The sequence below is a fragment of the Falco naumanni genome, chromosome Z (assembly GCF_017639655.2).
Source record: "Falco naumanni isolate bFalNau1 chromosome Z, bFalNau1.pat, whole genome shotgun sequence".
Taxonomy (NCBI): Eukaryota; Metazoa; Chordata; class Aves; order Falconiformes; family Falconidae; genus Falco; species Falco naumanni.
In genome coordinates this window covers 37,177,480-37,202,917 of record NC_054080.1, presented here as the reverse complement: position 1 = coordinate 37,202,917, position 25,438 = coordinate 37,177,480, and the positions used below count along the sequence as shown (strand labels likewise).

General features: G+C 35.9%; 1 protein-coding gene across 1 annotated transcript in view; it reads right to left on the bottom strand.

The window, feature by feature from the left end:
• The window catches only part of SPTLC1 (serine palmitoyltransferase long chain base subunit 1), a 34,153-nt gene that overhangs the window by 2,313 nt on the left and 6,402 nt on the right, over window positions 1-25,438 (bottom strand). Inside the window, exons 3-13 of the mRNA XM_040580391.1 lie at window positions 21,106-21,200; window positions 17,018-17,111; window positions 16,473-16,545; window positions 11,856-11,988; window positions 10,030-10,159; window positions 8,162-8,251; window positions 7,370-7,477; window positions 5,845-5,940; window positions 5,445-5,541; window positions 4,146-4,200; window positions 529-646 (exon numbers count right to left, since the gene is read on the bottom strand). Of these exons, the coding sequence (XP_040436325.1) occupies window positions 529-646; window positions 4,146-4,200; window positions 5,445-5,541; window positions 5,845-5,940; window positions 7,370-7,477; window positions 8,162-8,251; window positions 10,030-10,159; window positions 11,856-11,988; window positions 16,473-16,545; window positions 17,018-17,111; window positions 21,106-21,200 (1,089 nt within the window). The remainder of the gene's footprint in view (window positions 1-528; window positions 647-4,145; window positions 4,201-5,444; window positions 5,542-5,844; window positions 5,941-7,369; window positions 7,478-8,161; window positions 8,252-10,029; window positions 10,160-11,855; window positions 11,989-16,472; window positions 16,546-17,017; window positions 17,112-21,105; window positions 21,201-25,438) is intronic.

Genomic DNA, 25,438 nt, shown 5'->3' with positions numbered 1-25,438 from the left:
TAAAACTTCCTCATCAACCTTCATCTGGGAAACAGAGAATCAATGCGTATTGAAGATGGAAAAAATCCTACACACAAAATGTGATTCTTCACACAAAAGCAAGTTTGTGGACTCAAACAAAGCAAAATTACAGAAAGCTACACCTCAAATGGTTAAAATACACCACCAGAACTCTGTTCAAACTATAGCCTTTATTCTTATAAGCTTCATAAAGTTTTCTAAGCAACAGTTTTACATGCAAATTTAACTTGAATTTTGAAGTACATAAGAGGAAATCATTCTTTTCTGAAATAAAAGTTCCAATACACATTTTTATCCAGTGCTACAGACCTAAACATCTGCAGCAACAAATGGTTGGAAGATGGTCTTTAGTACAGCCCTACAGTCAGCAAAGACACTGAGTTTCTTGCAGCATTCCTGCAAGACATTTCAACAAGTTACCCAGCAAGCCTCCCTACCAAAAGGTACTTCATTCATTATTCATGTTCAAGGGCAATGACATATTTTAATTGCTATGGGGACACTTACATAATCCACAACTCTTTTAAGTAGCTTCACATCATTTTCTCGAGACCCACTGCTCTCTTCCAACTGTAGGTGCAACGCTGGAGAAAAAGATTCTCCCACCACTTTTAAGCCAGAAATCCTAAAGAAATAACAAGCCTTTAATGCACATCCCACTTGAACAAACATGTTAAAATCCTGCACAGTGTTTCCCTTTTCTAGGTGGCGAGTGAGAAGACGGGTATTTCACTCTACTACTACTAATGCAGACAAAATATATGTGCATTTCAGCCTGCAATAGGTAACAAAACTTACCAAGTGAATGTCTTTCCTAAGGAGTTTGCTAAATGCACTTTCAGTGAGTTTGTGTAATAACAGTGACTCCTTTTGCAAAAACGATTAATGATTCATATATTTTGAAAGGAACCTTACAAAGATAAAGGATAAATGTTTGTGTTAGGAGTCTATATATAGAAAATAAATGCTAAGTCTTTTTACCCACTTATGTGGTAAGAAGAAACAAGGTTTATTTTTTTTGGCAAGACTTCTAATTTTGAATTACTTCCTGTAGAAAATCTTTACAACATCACCTGTCAATTAGTCAGAAGCTCCTCTAAAACTAGTTACATTACTAGAATTGCTCCCACATCTGTATGTAGGGACAGCTGGCAATTAGTTTCCTAGAATCTGATTGAATGATCGACATTAGATTGTCACTGAGTTAGTCCCCTCTAAAAAAAGTGGTATCCAATACCCAAGCAAGACTTCTGGTCTCCAAAATTAATAGGTCCCATAAATGTCCATCTATGATGAGCTATAATTTTGATTTCCTGACTCTGATGAGCTTGCCTCACACACATGGTATGTTTACACACCCATTTTCAAATAAGTTTTCTATTTTTACAAAGCTCAAGACTGAGTCAGAGCAGAAGAGATGTTAAATCCATAAACTCCAGAAGCAGAGCTTAGAGGAAAGAGAACTGGCACTACAAGCACACTGAATCAATTATAAACTTGAAAAAATAAAATTATACTCTAGCATGGAAAGCATCTTGCATTGTTTCTACAATGCTATTTCAACGCACAGTCCATTCCAGAAAGACAAATCAAACTGATATTTTTCTTCAGCCACAAAACTGCAAACGTTCTGGTGTAATTCCCCCACACTTGCAAAGTAACCAAAGACAAGCGACTTCTTTAATACCCAAGCGCACACACTGCATTTGTCTCACTACTGTACACATATCTAGGGACCGGGGATACAACATTAGGTAATATAAAAGGTGACAAAAAGCAGCCCAAGGTTCAGCTACAAGGCAAGAAAGACAATACACAGTATAGCCATATAACACTGTTTCTTAGTTAGATTCACTAGGAGAATGTTCTAAGAAGTAGCATTCTACAAGTAGGGAGGTGAGAGTAGAAGCCAGACGTAGTTTCACTGTAATTTAAACCTATTTGCTGGAAAACAAGAGTTTAAGACAACCTACTAAAACAATAAATTTTGTTTAGAGAAACGCAGTATTAGCTTATAGTTATAAAATAGTAATAATACTTTAATTGAAATAGATAATCATAAACTGACCCCTTTCAAAATGTAACTGAGAAAAGATGAGTAAGAAGTAAGCTTCTTACAGCTTCTATTTAGACTGAATCTTTGCCTGAACAACATGCTTTGTATTTGCTACACACTTATCCATTGAGGCTGCTTACAAGTTTCAAACTTGACTTTAATCTTAAAACTTTTTCTGTCAGCCACAGCTGCAGTAAGCTGAACTACATAACACATCTTACCCTACTATTTGAAGAAACCCAGGAGCTTAACATGAGGTCTTCTGATGGCAATACTTTCACTTTGATGTTTAGTACTATGTTTTTCTGAGCATCCGCCAAATTAAGATTCAAGAAGTATTTGATAATCCAATGCATGCAATTGTAATTTGCCTGAAATCAGAATTGTTTTTCCTAAGAAATTCTGGGAAAGTTTCATTTTCAATCCAAAATGTACAGCTTCCACACAAAAACCAGGGAAGTCTGAAAGACCTGATTTTGAAGTAGCAAAGGAACAATACTAGGCTCCTGAACTCCAACAGTCCTTTTAAGGCTAGTTCTGTATTAGTAAATTAAATATGACTTGGACCGTTTTCTGGCCCTGTGGTGAATGGGTATAGAATGACTCACACCCATACGTCTAAAATCAGTCTCCATGTCGGGGTGGCCACATCCAAATTGACTACTGGGAACAGCTCCTGGCTCATACCAACTCTTGAACTGTGTCCAGGAGTCCTTTCAAAGAGCACTGCTTGGCCCGGGCCAAACTCAACCCACAGATCACTCAAACAATTCGGCAGAGTAGACAATTGAGATCCAGTGCCTAGGAATGGTTCCTGATGTTAGTGTATCGGTATGGATGTAGCCTTGGGGAGCTCCCTCCTCACAGCCCTCTGCACTCCAGCTACAAGGCTGGGCTGCAGAACTGAGTGGCAGGACCAGGCTCTTGGCAGTAGGGAACCCTCTTTAGCTGGGCTTCCTGAATACCATAAAAATTCGTATCAGTTTTGCTAATAGAAAACTAGAATAAGGTCTCATTGAAAAAACATCATTTCTCTGGAAACGAAAAATCTTCTAAAAATAAATCTGCTTTTTCCTAGAGAAAGCTTGCTTTATTGGAAAATTCTCAGCCAGGTGTAGGCTATACAACAATTAATGAACTGTTTAAGGGATACTAACTACTACTGGCACGCCTTTTAAAAAAACCACAAAATTCTATCCCGTCCATCCTGTCTCCCTGCAACACAGCTTCTTCGCTTCTATTTACTAAGACACTAGATATTTTCAAATACAAAACAGAAATCTACTTTATCTAAGTAAATTAGAATGTTAAGAAAGTTAAGAATATTCTTAATTTGTGGTAATCATCCCATGCCTTACTGCATTTTCTTATGCTTTATAAACTGTCATCGACAATAAGAAAGTAGTTCTTTTGAATCCTGGATAGAATTCTTCCATTTCTTCCAGAAACCAGCTTGTATCCAAAACAGGAATAAACAGTCATTCCTCTAGCTTACAACACCACGGTTTCATCCCCCACCATAGTCCATATAAAGACCAACACCTTTTTGGAATGCTAATCATGCACCGGTCCCTACATACAAAGCTCTAAATTTCCTAATTTAGTTACACTTCAGCTAAAAGAAAGATTTCCTTCACTTTTAATTTATTCCTCTCACTGCATTTGTTCTATTATAAGAAAGGAGAAAAGCTGTGTATGCTTTCCCGCTTTATTTGTAGTGTACAGTTTCATCACCATTTCATGCTTTTTTAAACCAACAGTAGTTCCACTCTATCGTAGTGAGAACACCATAAAGAACTGGAGTCAAGCAGCAGCCGTGGTTAGGCAGAGAAAATGACTGAGACTCTAAAGGGATTTTAAAAACCTGGACTCTCTTTAGTAGCATAACAGAGAGCTGAAAAATTATTATATTCTTCCTTTAATACATAAACAATTTAGTGCACATATCCCACTGAAGCATCTGTTTAACCAGAAATAGTTTTGGGCAAGGAGAATTCTTAAAAGCTGGCATTATAAAGGTGTGGTCAAATCAACAGCAGCCAAAGAAAATGCCCCAAAACACACTTACCCCTGTAAAGCTTTGTGAATTCGTTCACATTTAGCTCGAAGAGTCTGAAAAATGTCTACACACCAAATTTAAAAAAAAAAAAAAAGGAAAAAGAAAAAAAAAGGTTAGATATTCTATTTCACATTTTCTGTAACTATAAATTTTCAAAAGCCCCAAGATATACATATGTGTTGAAGTACTAAGTCTCTCCACCACTCTTCATCTTGCCCCTGATTCCCATTTCTGCCAGGAAATGACAGGCTTTTAAGATCTGACAAATGCGTTACTTCCCTTTATCTTGTAACTCAGCATTGGTTCATGATCGTATGGAAGGGATGACACAGACACTTGGTAATGGGATTGAAATACCAGGTCCAACTTATTTATATCTATAACATGTCTACAGCCATGCAGTCTCTGCTCCTTGATCCTTCACCAACTCACTGCAGATTCTTAAACAGGAAACTGACTCCTGGACCCGGCAAGACTTGGTTCTTTTCCTTGGTAAATGTTGACCCTTCAATACAGCTAACAGTCCCATAACTTACTTTTTTTTGTTTAATTTCTGAGGACTAGGCATGGGCTACCCAGCAGGTAGTTTTTATTTATTTGTGACAAATTAAATACTGCATCTCTCTGGAAACGCCCTCCAATCTGTACTAGATGGTAATGGAAGTTAAAAACAAAACCTCACAAATTTGGCCAGTTTTGTCCTCCTCATATGCCTCTCACTCCCTCCACCCCCTGCAAAAAAACCTTTCTTAGGTTCTAGCAACCAGGACAATTCTCTGACTCCTACAGCAAAGACTCCTGCCTGCTAACTTTATCCAAATGCCCTGTACCTGGTCCTGCCAAAATTGCAGGTGATTGCACCACGATAATTCCTGAGACTCTTGCCTGGATTCTTGGAGATGGGGGCGGGGGGAGCAAAGTAGTGCAAGTGGAAAGGAAAGAGCTATTCAGTCTTGAGGAAATACATTCCCATTTATTTCTCTTCAACCTTCCATTCCTCCATTTGTCCTGAAGAAATTTGTCTTCAAGGAAGAAGTGTATCACTAGTCTATAAAGTGGAATAGTAATTCCTTATTTGCTTAGTGAAAACCATCTGTGTCCCTCCTACCCTCAACTAACTCACTTATTTTCAGATGGAACAAGGAAAAGGGAGGAAACATTGAAGAAAAGCAGGATGTGAAGTTAAAATTAATCAGCTGAAAAAGAGAGAGGACTTAAAAGAGTAAGAGGGCGAGGAATCCAAATAGGAAGAATTATTAGTTTTGGGTGAAGAAAGACTGAACAATAAGATTTTATTGAATTAAGTACCTGGATTATCTTCCATAATATTCAGAGCCTCAATAGCAGCAGCAGCTAACAAAGGAGGCAGGGATGCAGAAAAGCAGTAGCCTTGACCAGATAATCGCTGTGGGGGAAAAAGAAAAAAGAAAAAAATTAACTTGTTTATAGCAGTACAGACAATGTTTTAAAAGTTTATTCATATACATGTAAACAACCTCTCCTCCACTCCTACAGGTTTATGGACGGATTTAAAAGTAGGTCTCCAACTTATCTACAATATTTCATAGAACCAGACAGTTTCTGTACTGAACTAAAATATTCATAATAATTTACATCACAGTACTCCTTGCACATTGATATTAGTAACTGACTCTCATTTCTAAGTAACCAATCCTGCCACATCACATAAAAATGACAGCTGGCTTACCTGATGGTCAATAATAAAAGATCTTCCACAGCAAAATCCTCCAATAGAAGCCAGTGAATTTTCCATGTTTGCACTAATAAGATCTATATCATCAATCTGCCAGTTAAATTAACAAGTTATTAAAAGATGATTTTGACGATCAAGACTTTCTAAGACAAATCTATTAAAGATGCACCTTGTTTCACATTATTATGAATACAGAAAAACTACATATGATTATAAAAGATATGAATCCACAAAACTATTTAAAATGAAGCTACAATTGAAGTAACAATTTTAAGCAATATAAAATAAGATTGAGATCTATGGCTCTGCAGATAATTTGCATAGGATCACCCTTTTCCAGGCACTGCAATGTGAAGAACACAAACAGAAGAAATAGATTATACAGATACTGCTGACAATTTCCCAAAGTACTTTGTGTGACAGTGTCCTTTAGGAATGTAAGTAGTCCCGCTGCAGTCAGCAGGAGTTCGGAGAGTGTGTGTGATCAAAATTAAGCATAAGCCTAGTTAAATCAGTCTGAACCTTAGAGACACAACTGTCTTGTTTCACCTGTTAGTTGCAAACATTTTTTTTGCCAGGCTCTGTAATGCACACTGATGACCACTAATGCAGATTCCCATTCCGAGCAGACAAAACGGAAAGATTATGTTTGTAAAATAATTTAATATAGAAGCAAATTAATCAGATGGTACTTGGTGAGCATCACAGTAGCACTGTTTGTTTCCTTTTCTAAAGCTGTTCAACATTCATTTCGTCTTTTCCACATTTGGTATTAAGACACTTAAAAGTGAAAACAATAGGAGAAAGGGGAAGACAGAATGAATTCTCAGTATTTGATATTTCACCTCCAAGCTGAAATCAAGACACTGTCAGAATGTATTGAGAGATGCTCCACACTAAGACACCGGCAAGCAAAAAAGCACTTCTTCATTCCACAGCTCAGGTGGCTGTGGTAGCCAACAACCATCAGGAGACCATTTTGGATTTCCAGATTACTCCTCAACTGAATAAACACCACAAACGTAAACTGCTGGAAAAATAGTTTCACTTAATCTGCCAGTAAAATAGTAAGACAGTATCTTTGAAAGGACCGTCAAAATCTTTATCTTATTTTTCCTCGCTGGACTATAAGGCAATAGGGCAAAGGAGGCTGGTTATCCCTGAGAAGATTTTTCTCACTTACCTCTAGCCCTCAAATATTTATGTGCAAGCAGACACTTACAAGACTGGAAAATACTGCAATGTTCACCTCACTGAGCGTCCAAAAAAAGGATAAAATCATGCACTGTAAAAGTTCTTTTATTTTCCTCACTAAAGGTAAGTAAAATTACTTAAACTAAGCACGTGAAAGAGAAGTGCCAAGACCTGACTGCTTTAAGACTGATAAAGAAAAGCATGTTTAAATTTCTATTGTACACTACTAAACATTGTTAATGCCACATGTATAAGAAATCAATTGCACAATTTGCTTCTGTACAAGTCTCTTGTTCACAACAAGACTCACAAAAAAGGCACTTACGTTTATTCCAAAATGTTCAGTAATTCCTCTTCCATGTTCTCCAAGGACTCCAAAGGAAAGGCTCTCCTCCAAAAATATTCTAACTTTGTATTTATACTTCAATTTTATCTAAAACACAGCAAATGACATAAAATACAAGTCAAGCCCATCAGAATCTGGTAACAAAATGGGTGGGGGAGATAAGGTAAATACAGACAAGTACAGTATCCTGAATACTGCAAAAAACGTCAACCCTAGAGTTGTGTTCTGTCATTAAGAAACTTTAAAAGCCTTCAAAATTCTTCCACATAGATGTTCATATATATATATATAAAAAAAATCAAAATAATTTTGAATAGGCTATCAACTACATTCAAGATGATTCATTTTCACAGCATTTCTTTCATTATTTATGCTGAATAGCAAATGTTTTCCGTGGAGTCACTGTTTATGACAGCTGTGTGAGGGTTTCTTTGAAACTTTCTTTTTTAAATATAACTTAGTTTCATGATTTAGTATCATACAGCATAGCTGAAAATACAGTATTTTCCGGGTTATAGAACAGGACCATAACTACATATTCATGTGCAAGTCTCATTACATATAGCTTCAGAATCCTAATTCTGATCAGAATTTTCAAAACAACGTTAAGATATGGGATCGTTATTTCATGAAGGTTTGAGAAAGCAAGAAGGTAAACAAAAAAACTGCCTGCAGAGCTTTTCTATGTAGGCTGAACTATATGATACTGCTGTTTCATTAGCCACATATTTTCACATGCAGAGCTTAAAAGGGAAACTGAAATCCACTTACCAGTTCTGGAAGAGGGCAAATATCTCCTGTGTTCATATACAATCCTTCCACTACCATAAATCTTCGAGTTACACGGGCCTTGCGAGGATTCTTCAGAGAAAGACATGGTTTCAGTTCATATCAATTGTTACTAACAAGCAAAGTTCTGAAAATTCTTTGACAGGGAAGGACAGTAACGGGAAGGGAAGGAAGATGTCATCTCTTTTTCAAGTAAGCTTTTACTTTACTTTAAACTTTGTATTTATAATTTGTAACAAAAGTTGAAATGCTTCATTGGACTAGTTTTTCTTTATTTTGTAATAATTTTAAAGCTTTTGACACAAGATTTAAGATGCCTTGTTTTGCAACAAATCATAACCAATCCATTTGAACTTTATGAATAAAATACAAACAATACAACTACAGAATAAATACTACAAATCTTGGTCTCTATTATATTCATCATTAGTCTGAGCATTTAAAAGAGTTTTCAACAAGTGGCTGGTGCACCAGGATTCTCAGTGCAGCACAAACCTCCCTCAAGTAGTGTCTTCATAAAACACAACCCGAAAGTATTTGTAACATTCAAGTTACAACCTCTTTGTCTGATCTCTGGGCAATACAGGCCATAAGAATATCCTGCACTGGTTTCTGTTTAAATTTCAGTGTTATGATTTGAGTTTTGTTGTTTTAAAATGTTGTTCCCCTGGTATTTACTTAAAACCTTATTGGTATCTTCCAATCAAGGACATTAAGTCATGCTTCTTACCTTTCTCAGTTCTTGTAAAAAGATTCAGAGAACATCTATGTCACTTTTCTGAGTGGTAGGCACCAAAATTAGGCACAGTCTACTCCACAAGTTGGACCAACTCTAATGGTAAGATCTACCTCTTCCTAGTCAGTGTGTCTTAGCCATACACACATGGTCTATATTAAGCTCTTGGCCACCTACTTTATGTTCACATTCAGCTAATTACATTACGAAACTTAAATCATGTAGCTAAATCAAAGCACTCTGCTCTAACAAACCGAATGTTATACAAATTGCATCACTAGCCTGTCAACCACATCTAAGAACTCATGTAAAGACTATCTGACAAAATGTATTATCCATGAAGTTATGTTAACTAGTATGTTATCTATAAATCTTCTCTTAATCAGACCAATTACTGATTGGCTTATAATTATGCAGTTAATTTATTTTACTTTTTCTATGTGCTAGCACAAAATCAGCTGCCTTCCATTTGTCTAAAACTTTCCTTCACTCTGTGAACAAGGCATATAATGGCAATAGCTCTTCAGCTAACTCTTTATCTGCCTTTGGGCATCCCTTTTTATTACTGTCAAAATGAGAAGCAAGCCATCAGACTGTTCCAGATTTTTTGAGAGAGAGAACATCTTAAGAGTTGAGTGCAAGGTAGGATAAGTGTCTAAGGAGGGGAAAAAAAAAATCATGTTGATTCTGTAAATCAAAGGGTTAGAAGAGTAGCCACTTTTGTGTCGATTTTACAGTGTGGCATTCAAACTGATAATTGACTTGCACGATTTACTAGGTAAATGTAGTTACATAAATTTTTAAAAGACCAAAAATCCTCTGTAATAATGTTTTAAAAAAATAAAATGATCTCACACTTGAGTTAACTTCCCATAAAGATATTCACCCACTACCAAAGCCTGTAAGCTCACTTCCAGTGTTTACACAAATGCAAATAAATAAATATTTAAAAAAATATCTTAATTATGTAAGTAACATTAAATGCTCAATAGAGATTTATAAAAAACAATTAACTGCTTACAATAGTTGCATCCATTCAATTATACAACCCAGTAAAAAAAGAGTGGGGAAGATGGCACAAAAAAGTACAAATATTTCTTCAAAGGAATGGTACCTTTTGATCTTCAGTCTCCTGTTCTTTCAGCAGTCGTTCAAGGTCAGCCATATCATTATGCTTAAATAACTTGATGTTACTACGAGATGCTTGTAATCCCTTCTGAATAGCAAAGCAGGCAGCTTCATCTCTGTAAATACAGCAAGCCCTTCTAAGTTTGCACTTGGTTCAGCAATTATACAAAGAAAGTTGGCTGTTAGGATTATCCTGCGTCCTACAGCAGATATCTGTACTTAGCTGTAGTTAAAACCAAGTTTATTAAAGCATCATATATTTTATTTGCAATTTGAAGACTCTTTTCCAAAGCTTCTCAACTTTCCTATGCACTGTAGCCACTAAAAGGCAACGGGTTTTTCTCTTGAAGTGTACGTGGAGTTTTTTTTTTTGTTTGTATGTGACAGCAGTTTGAACACAGCATTCCATGGATCGCCTACAATGCCATGGTGATCATCCTGGTAACCTCTCACTCCATTTGCTCTGGGGTCATAGAAAAAAGGTGTAAAGATGTGCCTGTAGCATTTACAGTGGTCCTCCAAGTTCTCAAAACCTGCTTTTTAATATCCATTGGGCATTACTAGCTCAGTGTTCAAAGAACTATCCACCATTTCTAGGTGTTGGAAAAACAAATCTCTGAGCATGATGGGATGCAATATCAAAGATGCTTAAGTTGTATAATCTTTTAAAAGTGGCAACTAAATCAAACCTTCTGCACATGTTAAATGTACTAATTTCAACCAAGCTGCACCAAAAAGGTGAGATCTTTTGTCAGTGAGAAGCTGAAACTGTACAAGCTAAGTCCAGGATACACAGGCATCCCTGAATGGTATGCACAATCCTGGTCATTCGCCTCAAAAAATCTGATCTGGAAAATGTTCAAAGATGATCAAAAACCATAATCGAAGTTATGAAAGAACTTCTGTAAAAGAAATCAAATAGGCTGCAAGTTACACTTAGAAAAGAGAGCACTGAAGATTTTGGCAGATGAAAACAAAAGTATCAGTGTGTTGTAGCTTAAACCCAGCAGGCAGCTAAGCCCCACACTGCCACTCACTCAATCCCCCCATGGAGAAGACACATCAGTTCACTGTCTAAAAGTCAACAGCATGGACTGAAATTAGTAGGTGTTATATGAAAAAATAAGAAATGCCTGTTTTGAATAAAATGTTAAACTGTGAAAGGATACATCGCTGAAGCATTGTGGATATTAAGGATTTACAAAGGTACTAAAAGAATAGGAAGGTTTATGAAAAATGCATCAACTACTACTAAATCCAAACCCTTCTCTTTGGCTCAGAATGTCTTGACTATTGCTACATTGTTTCTCCTGGGTTTATTATTCCCTAGACAAATTATGACTGGCTATTTCCAGGGACCAGATACCAGGCTTGCTGAATCCTTAGTTTGATCCTTCATAGCTGTTCCTTTGTTATTTTAATATGTACCAATATTTATCCAACTAATCCATTGCAAATATGTATGAAGGGAACAACTGTCCTGCAAGAAAGGTGAGAAGCCAGAAGTAAACAGAAGAAAAGCAAACTGATTTTACAGTTTCTTAAGAAGAAAACTAGCTATCAGATTCCTGTTAGTTGTTGCATGTACAAGTTTGTGGTTTTTTTCAGCTGAGTGCCCAAGTCTCCTCTTCTACAACAACATCAGTAACCTATTCGATTTGGAGTATTTGCGCTTTGTACAACAAAATATTTGATCAAAACCAGCATTATTTTTTAAATGGTTAACTTAATATGATTGACAACAATGAAAAAGAAAATTTCAAAGGAACGCTCTTTAACCCGGAACTTCTCAAGCAGAAAAACCATACTTACACAAATACAATGTCCCCTCTTTTCGAATATGCAGGAATAGCACTGGCAATTGTTGCAAATCCATATGAGTATATAATAGCTTCCTCTGTCCTCATGAATTTTGCTAATCGTTCTTCTAATTCTAAGTGCACATCTATTTGAGAGAAAAGATGAGATCTTAAGACAGTTTACTTGTTTTCACATCACAAAGACTATCACTTCTTTTAACAACCATTAATTGAAGCAAACAGAATGTTTATTTGTACAAAAAGTGTTACAAGTAACTTCCAAAAAACAGCTGCAACCAATCTATTCTTAAACTGATAAGTAACCTGATGCTAATCAGAAGCTTTAATACATTTAAAAATATTTATGTAATGTGGTTATCTTGTGTTCCTATGCAATGGTAATTAAAATCTACTTGTGATTAGACCACAAGTAAATGATGCAGTGTTCCTGGACTGTGACTAGGGAGCACAGTCACTACAGTCAGACAACAAATAGCTCCATAATTTATAGCAATAAATGAGGTCCTGTTGGCAGACTCTCAGTTCTTCCAAGCTGATGCTTCCACTACGTATAGCACTGCTATCACCACAACAGAAAACTGCTCTTGTCAGGCTGCAATCACATACCATCTCCTGAATGCACTAAGGTCACCATCTCCATGCCAGAGATTACTCACCCTTAAGATAAACTAACACAATTATACACACAAATTCAGTCAAAGTGACCCATGTTAGAACAACACTAAACCAAAAGATTAAGAAGTGTAATACCACATGGTGAGTAGATTGTTGCTGCAGGAAGGTGACCACGGTATTAAGTATTCTGCCTAACCAAAATAATCTGCATCAGACAAACTGTTATTTTAATTGTGTAACTTTCTTGCCACTACCTGCTTCCACTAACAAAAGTTAGTCAGAGAATTATAATCAACTGAAAATAAACAAGATTAAAGGGCAAACAGAGGTCCTTAGTGTGACCTGGAAGATCACCAATGGCCAAATGTTGTCTTTCTGCAATTACTGAAAGTTCATTGACACTAAAATCAAATGAACAACATCAGTTAAAAATACAGATTCTTCAATAGCCTATGAGGCACCATTATGTCAAAGTTGCTATTTCTAACCAGGTACCAACAGCAAGGGTTAAGAAGAAAGGGCTCTGCAAAAATCTTAACTTTACCATACTAAACAAACACCTAGCATAACCTTTTCTCAGAAAGGCACATCCACCCAATTCATCTATTTATACAATAAAAGCAAAAGGTATGTCTTCAAACAACAGCCTCTCAACCACATTCAAGAGCAATTTTAGCCACTGACTGCAAACTATAAATCTTGAACAATCCTTTCCTAATGTTTACCTGCACACCAAATAATGGAATGGAAAAGAATTATTTTATTTGGTTTTCCACTGATTTTATATGGAAACAAAAATTTTAATCCTTATTATTTTGAAGTTTTATTTTGCTACCTATCACTTTGATCCAGCTGTATTAGATGCACCAAATATTCAGAGAAACCTACACTACTCTTTCTTCTCCAAAGTCTTTGGAAGGAAGGACACTGATTGAAGTTATCTAATCTACTTTCTGAGAGAGATTTTTCATAGACCTTTTTCAGAACCTTTGTATCTTTTTGTTACATTGACTTCAGGACCTATGAAACAGTCCCCAGTCAGGATTCAAAACAGAATGGATGAACCTTGATTCAATTATTGAACAAAAGCCCAAGAAAGATCTTTTTCTAGCAGCAAGTACCAAAAAGAGGCTGGCCACACACAATATAAACAACATTCAGCCAAAAATGTTCTTTCCTGAAGCCCTGCCAGCAGAGAATAACAGGGGAAACATGAACTGAACTACTACTATTGAGTGCCCAGCTATTGATATCTAACAGAAAAAACACTTTTGAGTGTAAAAGACCACCTACATCCTTTAACTAAAAAATTAGAAAGATGAGACCATTGCTGTTAAAAATGAAAACTTGTCTGCTTCTCAATGAGCTTTACCCAGCAACAACTACCACTACACTGAGCATGGGCTAGGTAAAAAGATTAGATGAAACAAATACTCTCAGCAATAATGAGCTAATGAATATAATCAGATTCATGTTAAGTAAGTAAATTTTACGAGCCTAGTAAGTTTTGCTAAGGGCAAGAACATGTAAGTTCAGAATGACATACAGCATAGAAAAATGTGATACATATATTACAGAAGGGAAACAGTGATTTGTATAATTGTGAGGCTGAAAAACTTAAGACAGTATTAATAAAAGCTTCACTACCATTCTGCCATGATAAAAACAGAGTACTATCTAACTCTTCTTTATCACAATGATTTGCTTTAGCCTGGTTACATCACTTGGATTAGCCTAGCTTAAGTGAAAGCTGCAAACAGTACCTGGAGTACATTGCTAAGAGGAAGATATGACTGGAATAGCTTTCTATGCTACTATGAAACCTTAATAAAACTATCATTGTCAACAACTGCTACACAGTCCCAGTCTAGTGCCTAGCACATGCTTGCACACAAGTGAAAAGCAGAAGAACTGCAACCAAATCCCACACCACCTTCTATATATTTTATTAGGTGGCCAGTCCTGATCTTCACAGTACAACTGAAATTCTGTCTGCTAGGCAATCAACAATAGCCTTAAAAAACTCCACCACCAGAAAAGTGATACACCCCTCAGCTGTCATTATGGAGACAACCACCATAAAAGATTCAGTTATGTGTGAATATACTGGTATTTCAAGCTTATCATAGGACAAAGGCATGGATGCATTTTTCAGGGATACAGCACAAAGCAAAAACGTCTTAATAGGGACTCACAAAATCTATGAAATCCCTTCAAACAGGTAGAGATAGAAGAATCAAGTCTCCACTCAAAATAAATTATAACATAGTATCTATGTTTCCAAATAAAGAGATCTCTATGCCCTAAAAGGGCATAATTCTGACTGACAACAATTGACAATCAATCACCAATTAAGTCCTATATAGTTAAGAGGAAACTACGTAGTTCTGGATACAACATAACTCATTTATCAAAGTCACAGCGCACAAAAAATTGTCAAAAAAGTTTGAGACATACAAAAGAAGAGTTTATTATCTGATATTCACAATCCTGTAATACTCAAATGTTTGAAGTCAAGGGAAAATGAAAATGGGATCCAACAAGAACAGCAGGTGTTTGTCTGCAATTTGAAACAAATTCTCTGTTACTTTATCTGTAAAAGATGGTATCTCAAATAGGTGACTAACATAATTTCTTTGCTAGTGACATCATCCAGCAATACCACAGATTATATCCCCCGCTTTGTGAAATGGAGCATGTACCCAAAAAATTCAAAGCCAATGAACAGTAACCAAACTAAATGCAAAAACTATAGAGTTTGGATCTTAGGATGAGACCTCCAAAGAGGGCAGGAGAGAGCCCAAAGTGTCTCACTTAACAGAGAAAAACTTAACCGGTCTGTTTCAAATAATTACTAGAAAGAAGCAAAGTGGAAAATTTCACAAAACTTAACATCAACCTGGACTCAAAAGGCAGGAGGCATTAGTCCACAAGTTTCTTTGAGTTTTTCAGTGTTTTGGGGGAAAACCAAAACAAACAAAAAAACCCTGTATGAATTCCAAAAGACCACTGCTGAACTGTGATCAGTGTGGGAATCTACATTCCTAAAACTCTCTACTAATCAATGTGCTACCATCACCTTCTTTCCAAAATAATTATGATTCTAGGCTAATGAACAACTATGAGATTGACATTTAAGACTCAACTTTGTTCTGATACATAGACCTCTAACAAATCAAAATAGGTACAGTACCTAGCTGATCACTTTAAGGACTAACTTGATTAACTGAGAAAAGTTCAAATTAATCTTGAATTCAAGTCAAGGCTATAGGAAGCTAACTCTATGAGATCACTGAGTACAAACACACTGTGAATTCCATCACCTCTGGAAAGACACCAGAAAGTTCACAAGACAATGAGTTGATGGTTTTATCCTGCAACTGTGCAGCTATTCCTGTATTACTGCCTGGTTTCCATGCAGTATTTCAAAATAACAACGTCTGTTTCCAGAGCCTGATATTTAACAACTTACTACTTCCTAAAAAGATTGAGAAAACCCTTACTAACACCTGATCACATCATAAAAATCTCTTAATTACAACATTGAAGTTATCTGTTTTGACTATTCATTTTGACTACAGCATTTGATAAGCTTAACTAATAATCTTTATCACAGAAATCAGACTGCCCTCTTGCGGTCTACTCAGAAACTTATTATTAATTTACACTTTAACTCACAATATATGAATAAATTCCAATGTTTCTTTTCTCTTTCTATTACGGTGACCAGAACTAAAACACATTGTATTTAACTTTGCAACTGTCCCCCAAGACCAGCATTAGAAAGAGTAAGAAAACACATAAAATTAATAAGAAACAAAGCTATAAGCAATAAACACTACCAATCCTTAACAATTACATTTAAAATTGTGTTAGAGGGTGACTGTTCTTCACAGCACCAGAAATAATTTACTACTAAAATACAGGACTGTTTTGGCTGACTTAACAAACCAGTCTGAGCACCTTTAAAGGCAGATCAAAGAAAGTTACTCACCAAAAGTGCCATAGAATCCTCTAGGTCCACAAGTGCCAACACCATATTTCTTCAGAGATGCCTGGGCCGCACTCTTTTAACAGAAAAGAATTACATGAAATATTTGTTCTTACACTAGATCTCTAACTTTTCTATACGCTTCATATTGGCAATCCTATACCAATGTACACAGGGTAGTTGTTGCATCATGTAACATGACCTGATTTACAGGAAATATAATAATGTACTGAATTTATTAATTAATTTCACATGAAAACTATTTTAGACAAGTGTTTGAGCATTACTCATCATATTCTAGTGATTAGGGACATTAGATATTAATCTAAATTTGATAATCAGCTAGTACGCAGCAAGAACACCAGGTTAAACTTTAGGAAAAAGACAATTCAACAGCACAAAATCACAAACTTTATAATCTTCCTTGCTGCTTTAGAAGTATACTCCCTTGACCAAGTTTGTGCTTTCCAAAGTAATTCTTAATTTCAAGATAACATACAAAGTAAAAGAGGAATAATTACATAAACACAGTAACTGGAAGAACTCACCTTAACCTTTTCATTATCCAGCAGTCCAAGAAAGTTAAATGATGCAAAGTTTATGCATTCCTTGCCATTAACAGTGATTATATGGGTGGGAGGACTGAAAAACAATTACAGACCTATTGTTATGAATGAACAGTTGCCGTTTTCATAAACAGACAAACAGTACAGGATTTTTGTTTTTCAACACTAAGAAGCACATAGCTTCTCCAAGATTCCTTCTTTCCACTTCTTCCTACGCAGCTGCCATTCAAGTTCGGTGTCAAGTGACAAATATACTGCTATACTCCACTAAAACTGTATTCCTGTAATTTAGTAAAGAAACCATAAATACCTTCTTGAGATATTTAATGATTCTGTCTTGAAAACTTAATTCATACAAAGATGACTCCTGAAGAAATAAAGTTACTCCTTTAAAATCAAAGTAATACCTCTTTGGAAGAATACTACAAATAAAAAGTGAATTTCATTGCTACTTGCTTCCATGATACACAAATCTAAAACCAATGTTTTTGTCATAAAGCAGACTCACAATACCAACCTTGTACTGAATCAAGTTCCTGAAATATAGGTACTAGCTGTAAGCAGACAGAAGTACTGTATTGTCTGTCAGCTCAAGTTTCCAACTCTGTTTAATCCATAATGGTTTGAATAACTCATGTAACCAGGAAACACAGAAAATGTGAAAAACCCACAACCAATAGTAACAAAAGAACAAGAGCACAATAAATAATGAAGGACAGTGCAGCAGTGCACAGAAATTTTCTGCCCTAAAAAAATTATGATTTAGATAAGCATTAAAAAATTGAAGATAAAAATAGCCACCACTCCTTTAAATGCAAGTATCACATCTGTGTGCAGTGTTCTAAAAAACCCTGCTTTGGCAATTCTACACTACAATACCACAAAATCAAGTTTCAATTAATCACTCAGGAGTGCCGAGAAGTCTCAAAGTTAAGCTGAACACAAAATCTTATGTGTGCCTATTTCAGTATGCGTACTGCAGTTGAGAATCTATACTATTCCTCAAACACAATAGTATCAACAAGCTTTTCCCATGTGGGAACTAGCACTGAACAATTTCCACAATCAAAATTAAACAGGGCTGCTCAAATGTCAAATGCCTATGCACAGCTGCTCCAAATCTGGCTGCTGACAATATTTCAATGGGTATATTTGGTGTGCAAAGCAAATAGACTTCAAGTCCAAGCTATTCACTACAAGTTAAGAAAAACATTTAACTGCCTGAACTTCACTTAAAAATACTCCATGATTTTGTTTCTTATCTGCTCACTTTAAAAATTAAGCACATTACTTCAACCAAGCAACCGCAAAGTTTACAAAACAACTTTGGAAAGCTTTCTGCTAACACAGTGTATGCACCATGCACCTTCATCACTGTCTGTCATTCCAAGACATTAAACCGACAAAAGCTGAACCTGACCCCACAAAAAAGCTGTCCTGCATTACTGCAGTGCATCTTCTGCACAGAAAGAGCATTGCACAAATATGCAGGAAACTGCCTTGGGGAACTTCCTGCTATTAAAAATATACCTGGACCTGTTCCTCTGGCTTGCTCATCAATGAGTTGTACCAAACATCTGAAGTCCTATTAAGTGAAACAACTACTTAGGTTTGCAGATATTCAGATAGAGCAGACCTCTACCTATGGATTTTGGCACTAACACAAGGTTTAGTATATTCCCAGCATACTATTAGACCTGGTAAATGTACAAATAATTGCCCCCACAGCTCCATCTCTCAAATCTAGAAAATACACTAATGTTCACCAAGAACTTACCCCTAACAAAGCTGCAGACCCCATGAAAACATGGCCACACTTTGCTATCAGAATTTTACCCAACCTTCTAAAGGAATACTCATGGTTAAGCAGAAAACGCTCATGGAAAAACTAATTCCAGTGAATAATTAGATATAAAACATGGCTGCTAGTAGTATCATAAAACTTTCCTTGCAATGACAAAAACAAGAAATCTTTGCAAAAGGAAAATGGTGAAAGACTTAATTTCTTTACAGTGCCATGTATCTCTTCCTCTAGTATAACACAGTTTGTTAGGCATCACGTTTAGGGACAACTGTTATGAGATACTGAGTGATCCAGCTGAAATCATAAATAAAAATATGATTTCAAGCTATATTCAAAGAATCTGCAAGCAAGACCTTCAGAAACTGTGTTTTTTAAGAACCAAAAGCACTACATCCATACGTAGACCTCTCACTTATCTCCTAAGTGTTGCATGTATTGAAAAATCAGTCACAGAAGATGATAAAGTAAAAGCCAGATCTTTAGTGCCTTTTCATTTTAAAGCAAAACAAGAATCAGCATGAGAATTTTGCAGACATACTGTTTTAGCAGACAGGTTTACATTTTCTGAATGATGTCTTGTACAACTAAGCTGTCTTGCATAAATTATTTCGCAGAAAGGATACCACAAGAAGTAACTAACTTCTGAACTATGACTGGGCTGTCATGGGTAACTTGGTCATCACTGATTCAAGATTGGTTTGTTTGAAAAAGTCTCTGCATTGTTGGCTTTGCTTATCATATGGCAATGTTACCAGGATTACGCAAGTGTTCAGCAGAAAGTAGCATACTAACATAAGGCAGAAACCACCTTGCATCCTGAGGGAGGAGGAAGTCTGCCTCCCCCACCCAGTGTGTCAAAGTTTTTCCTGAAATATTTAATACTTCCCAACTGGTCAGGAGCCTATATAAACCCTATCCACACATTACTGCAAATATGCAATATTAAACCACCACACACTAAGATAATTAAGATTTATGTAAACTGCCATTCACGGTAGACACTAACACATAAAAATCATGGAAAGATGACTACCTCATTAACATCAACAGGGCTCCCCTAAAATACTAATTAAAAAGGGGACAGAAATTCTCTTGAGTTGGAATTAGGATGCAGACACTTTCATTTCTGTATTAATCTTGAAACATGGGTTGAGTTTATAGCCCAAGTTGCAATCTCATAGCTGCTGAGCAACTTACGGGAATGTAGTTGGCAGTTTAAATTTTAGAAGACAAATGCCAAGTTTGCCCATAGCCACTATTAAGTTCAACAGCCACAACATATTAATGTTCTGTCACAACACATTCCCTAGCTGTAAGCACTGGAAAGTTCTAAATAATTTAAACAATTTCTGAATCAATCTGAAAGATATATTTGTTCAGATTTTTTTTAAATGTCCAACACTTTCTTTGCCACAGTCCTGTTTGTTTCAAAATTCTAAACAATAACAGGATTGTTCACATCACAGTTGATTAAAACAGGCATCACTTTTCTAAAGCAGACTTTTCCATGGTGGCAGAACCATCAAAATGGAGCTCCCTATGACAGCAAATAATTCTGCTTTGTCACTAAAATATTTTAAAATATTGGTGTCACTAGAAGGATATTAAAAATGCTTATATTGTAAAAGTTACCGACATAAATCTGAAGCTTGTGTAAGAAATTTCAATGCAATTTCTGAAACACTGTGACTCTTGCCTAAGTCAGCACACATTCTAAAACCTCCTAACACAGAAGAAAGTAACACTGAGCCATAATTTCCTCATGGAACAACTTCACCATCAAGCATCTCAGTGCACTTCTGACTGTCCAAAGAGGAACAACTTGTCACGAAGTGCCAAGTGGCTAGCCACAAAATCAGTTTCTTCTGAAGTGATTAGTGATGACAGTTTTCCCCCCAAGGCCTACACAGAAAGTGGTAACCACTTCTGGAGGTTAAAGTCTACATATTCAGAAAAAATGAAACATTACTACCAAACAATACAGATCCCCAATAATGGCAAAGATAAAAATGTCTCTCCCCCCCCTCACCAATATTTTTTTTTAAAATTCATAACAACATTTAAAGTAAGAAAGATTTTTCTTGATAATGCTGCAAAACCAAGATATCTCTCCAGCTGCAAATTCAGTCCTGCTATCTAGAAATAGAATTAATTTCTGAAAGGTTTTAAGGATAGTGAAAAGCTTAGTAAGAAATACACTTAAAAATATGGACATCGAGTATTTGAGCTGAAATAAAAACCAGAATTTATTCTGAATTACATTTACCCTGAAACAATGTTGTAGTTGAGAGCTGGGTGATCTTTTGGCACAGGAGGTACAAGAGGCTCTGGCTGCCATTCTTCAATCAACTCTTCCTTTTCCTGGACAGGAGAAAAACAATACAGCTCAAAAAGGATTTGTGCTAGAAAAGACATTATGCATTAAGAAACAGTTGGAAATAGTTGTATAAGAAATTATGTAGGCTAATATGTGTCACCTGAGACACTTACAATTGACATTATCTCAGTTTGCTCAATTGAGGGCTCTGAATTCTTCAAATGGAAGATGTAAAGAAAGATATCCCAGTTGCTCCTGTGCATTAAAGACATGATAATCAAGAAGAGATACTAACTTGGTGTTCCTGCCAAATTTTAATCAATATTGTTTCACTCAATTATGAAAATCCTCCTCTACAGTTTATGTAATTGAATACAAATTACATAATAGCTGAATATAAATTGCCTAACTTTACATTCTCAAGTCTTCAACAGTGGCATTAAAATCTTAGCAAAATAACAGATACATGAGCAGGAAACAATAGAGAAAAACTGCCAAATGCTCAAATGGTAGCAACTACTGAACCATGCAGGCCCCCCCCAACCTAACCATGGAGGAATACTGAATGCACATTCATTTTCAAAGTCGTTTATCTGGAAAACCTAAGTTAGATGATTTTCTAAAGGACATGCAGTGGACCAGCATAATAGATGCATTAGACTAATTCCACACCAATTAACCACCACTCAGGCAACTCGCCAAAATCATCCTTCATACCATGAAAGCAGCCCTTCCTGGAGGATTATTTACTAGTACAGCATGACACACCTGATAACTAACTTTGAATGGTATGACTGCAATGGGTTTTTATTTCTCCATTACTTCAAAAAGCAGTAGAATATTTAAGGCTACCAAAATACAAATTCTACAATTCGTTTTTTGAAAACACCATAGCAATACCTTTTTCCATTTTTATTTTTTCCAAATGCACTTTTCAAAGCCTTCAAAGAACAAAAACAAAGACATGAAAAAATAAAAAGGAAACTACATGCAACAACATAATTAGTCTCCTGCATTTTCGTCACTTTCCTTTTACTAAACTAATGAATAACTAGGTATTTCCAGAGTATTAATTAATATCCCAGGAGCTCCACAAATGTCTACTTCAAAACACAAATTGAAATTTCAGTATCCCTGTATTTCAGAAAAGATCCTTTTTATGTAAGCGTAGTCAGTTGTGTTTCTAATATCTTGCAGATGTACTTTAAATACATTTTTTTTAACCTTCTCATGTTAGATTTCTTACTGAAATTTAACCCACGGGACATGTATTTTAAAGGAAATAAAATGCCATTAATATGTGTGACAGAAGTGAATGTATTTAATATTTTGAAGTGGCTGCACTTGTGTTAGAAGAAGTGTTTAGTTTCTTTAGCCACCACAGGACAGCCCCAGCTGGAGCCATGCACTCAGTTATGCATGCATTGAAATGCTGTTCCACATACCATTAAAGTAGGGGGTTAATTTACCCTGTACTAGTGCCATTCATAGCATGTCAAATAACAGATTTTATTGCTTCAACTAAAAAAAAAAATCTAAACAGATAATGGAGCACCAGAGAACAGAACAATAAAACTGTGTGTAAATACTATTGACTACTATTCATTGCCGTATTCTATTATCAAACCTCATGCTTGACATGACTCAGTAAATACCTCAAGAATGCTATTGGAGATTACCAGGTGATACACCCTACAAAGATTAACATGCAACACAGTTCCAAAATGGTGGAAAAGTAGTACCCAAACCCAGGTTAATCTCAGAGTGGAACCACAACCATAACCCCGTATGCTAAACTCCACTGTTCCAAGTCAGAGTGGCAATTCCATTCTCACCTCAGAGCAGGTACTAATGTGCATCTCTATACGGTATTGCTATTTAAAAAAAATGTCAAAAACATAATTTAACACTAAATGTGCTGACCCACAGCACGGCAAGCCAGCAGCTGCTACAATACAGTCCCCTCCCAGCCACATTCTTGTTCCTTGTGCTGGCATAGGCAGTTAGAGAACCAGACAATAAACTTGTTGAGAAAAATGATCCAGATAAAAACTAACTCAGTAAAAGCAGGATGGAAACATAGCTAAACTAGATCCCACAACACAGAGGTCCCAAACTAGACTGGCTGATGCTACTGGGAAACTGTATCCTGAGTTACAGTTGCCCAGCAGTATCATAACTTTTTCACAAGAGTTCAAAATTACTTCCAAAAAGCAGAAAGCAGGCTGTGTGCGCATGCAACCTTCACTCTGCTCCTACACCTGGTGTCAAAAGTCCCCAAATCCCTGATATGCAGCCTGCAACAACAGTTGTGTCCATTGTAGAGCACTGGACTGGGGGCAGGGCAGCGTGGTGTGTCTGTGTGTTGCTGTTTTTTTGTTTTAACTCTGAAGCAGAATAAATCAGGTGAGCAGTAGTGCAGCCTGTCAGTTATGGAAGGATAAATAAGAAAAGCGTTAGATGGCATCAAATGCCTAAAAGGGAAGGGCTTAAAAAGCATGGTGTTTCTTCTCTGTAAGTTCTGAACACAAAGAACATTTGGACAGATTTTATACAACATAGTTCAAAGCCAGAGCAGGCAACAACACACATTTCCTTCAAATAGGGCAGAATTAAAGCTATGCAAGCATGTACTTAGCTTTTTCACTTAAGTGTAATTTTTTGAACTAAGGCTACAAAGTATCACCATCAGCTTAGCAACTGGTAACACAAACTCAACTAAAATCTTTTTTCCACCCAGTCTAGCAGTAAGAAAAACACTATTTATACCAAGACACTGTAACTACATTATAAATTAGCATACTATAACTAAATATATACATATAACTACATAGCATACTATAACTACACTATAAATTAGCATACTATAATTGTAGTTGAGATCTGTGAACATAAAGATAATGAGCAATTCCTAATTAGCACTTTTCTCCCCCATTCACACCAAATTTTAAGAAGTTTCCATTTTTCCCTTTGAAATGTTTGCAGCACTAACAGCAAGCTGACAAGCCACAGATGAGATGTGGCAACATCCCAATTTTTTTTCTTAACAGAAAATAAAATTTATGGAAGACTAATCCTCATTTTAAAAAACATTGTTTCACTAATTCTAGCTCACATTCATTCTACTCATCCATTACAAATCACAAACAATTGCATCTTCACTTCTTATGTCTTCTGTTTCCACATGTACTTAGCACAGGCAATAGTTTACCAAAAGCTTGTGTGACGCAGTTCCTCTATTATGGTAGGGGACTGGAGATACTGGTGATTAAAGTGAGTACCAATCTCAATCTAAAATGGCCATCCGCACTGCAGACGGGACAGTCCATCTCTCTTCCCCCTTCCATTCACCAAGTATCTCAGTACACTGACCTATCCTTTCAGGGTAAATATGATCATCTCACTCAGATGAAAGACACAGCAGAAGCAGGGTTTCATACAGTGACCCCACATTCCTAACAGCACTTTTAACTTCTACCTCCTAAATAGACACCGTATTTCAAACTAATATCAAGAATAAAAATGTTAATTTTCAAGCATATAAAGAACCAGATTTTAATTTACAATGTAACATCCTCAATATATAGCTGATTCGCTTATTTCTCCTCAGTTCACTGTATTGAAAATATCCACTTGATGAAAAAAATTAACACTTTCAATTTCCACTCTCCGGCTATAAGTGAACTCAGCTCCTCCTCTTTCCATTTTATAATTGTTTTTAATTTGTATAAACAGAAATGTTAAATAAAATATAAATATCAATACCCACAAAAATATGACTGAATTGTTTACAAATATATAAACTCTAATACACAAACTTATTTATACATTTGTGCATATATGTAAACATTTAAAATATATTCATCTAAATACATACACACACATATAAAATAAATAAAATGGGTTTGGGTGGTTGTATTTTGTTGGTGTGGTTTTTACTTTTTAAATGCTAGATACCTTGGGTAAGAGAAATACTTGGGTGTAAACACAAACTCAATTTTAACGCAAACACAAAAACCATAATTTAAATAAGTTGCCTTGTTGACCCTGTTTTTTTAAAATTCTGTTCATGAAGACATTTTCGAGCTAGCACTATAGTTATGAAACAGTGTCATACATGCATCTGTGTCAACATCCAAAGATTAACAGTATTTTTTTATTTGCTGGTCCTCAAATAACAGCTCTTTAATTTCACGGTATTTATCGAATCATATATCAGCATGGCATAAATTGGTAAAAATAATGGCCAAGCTAATTAGAAATTTATTTATTTCAACCTGTG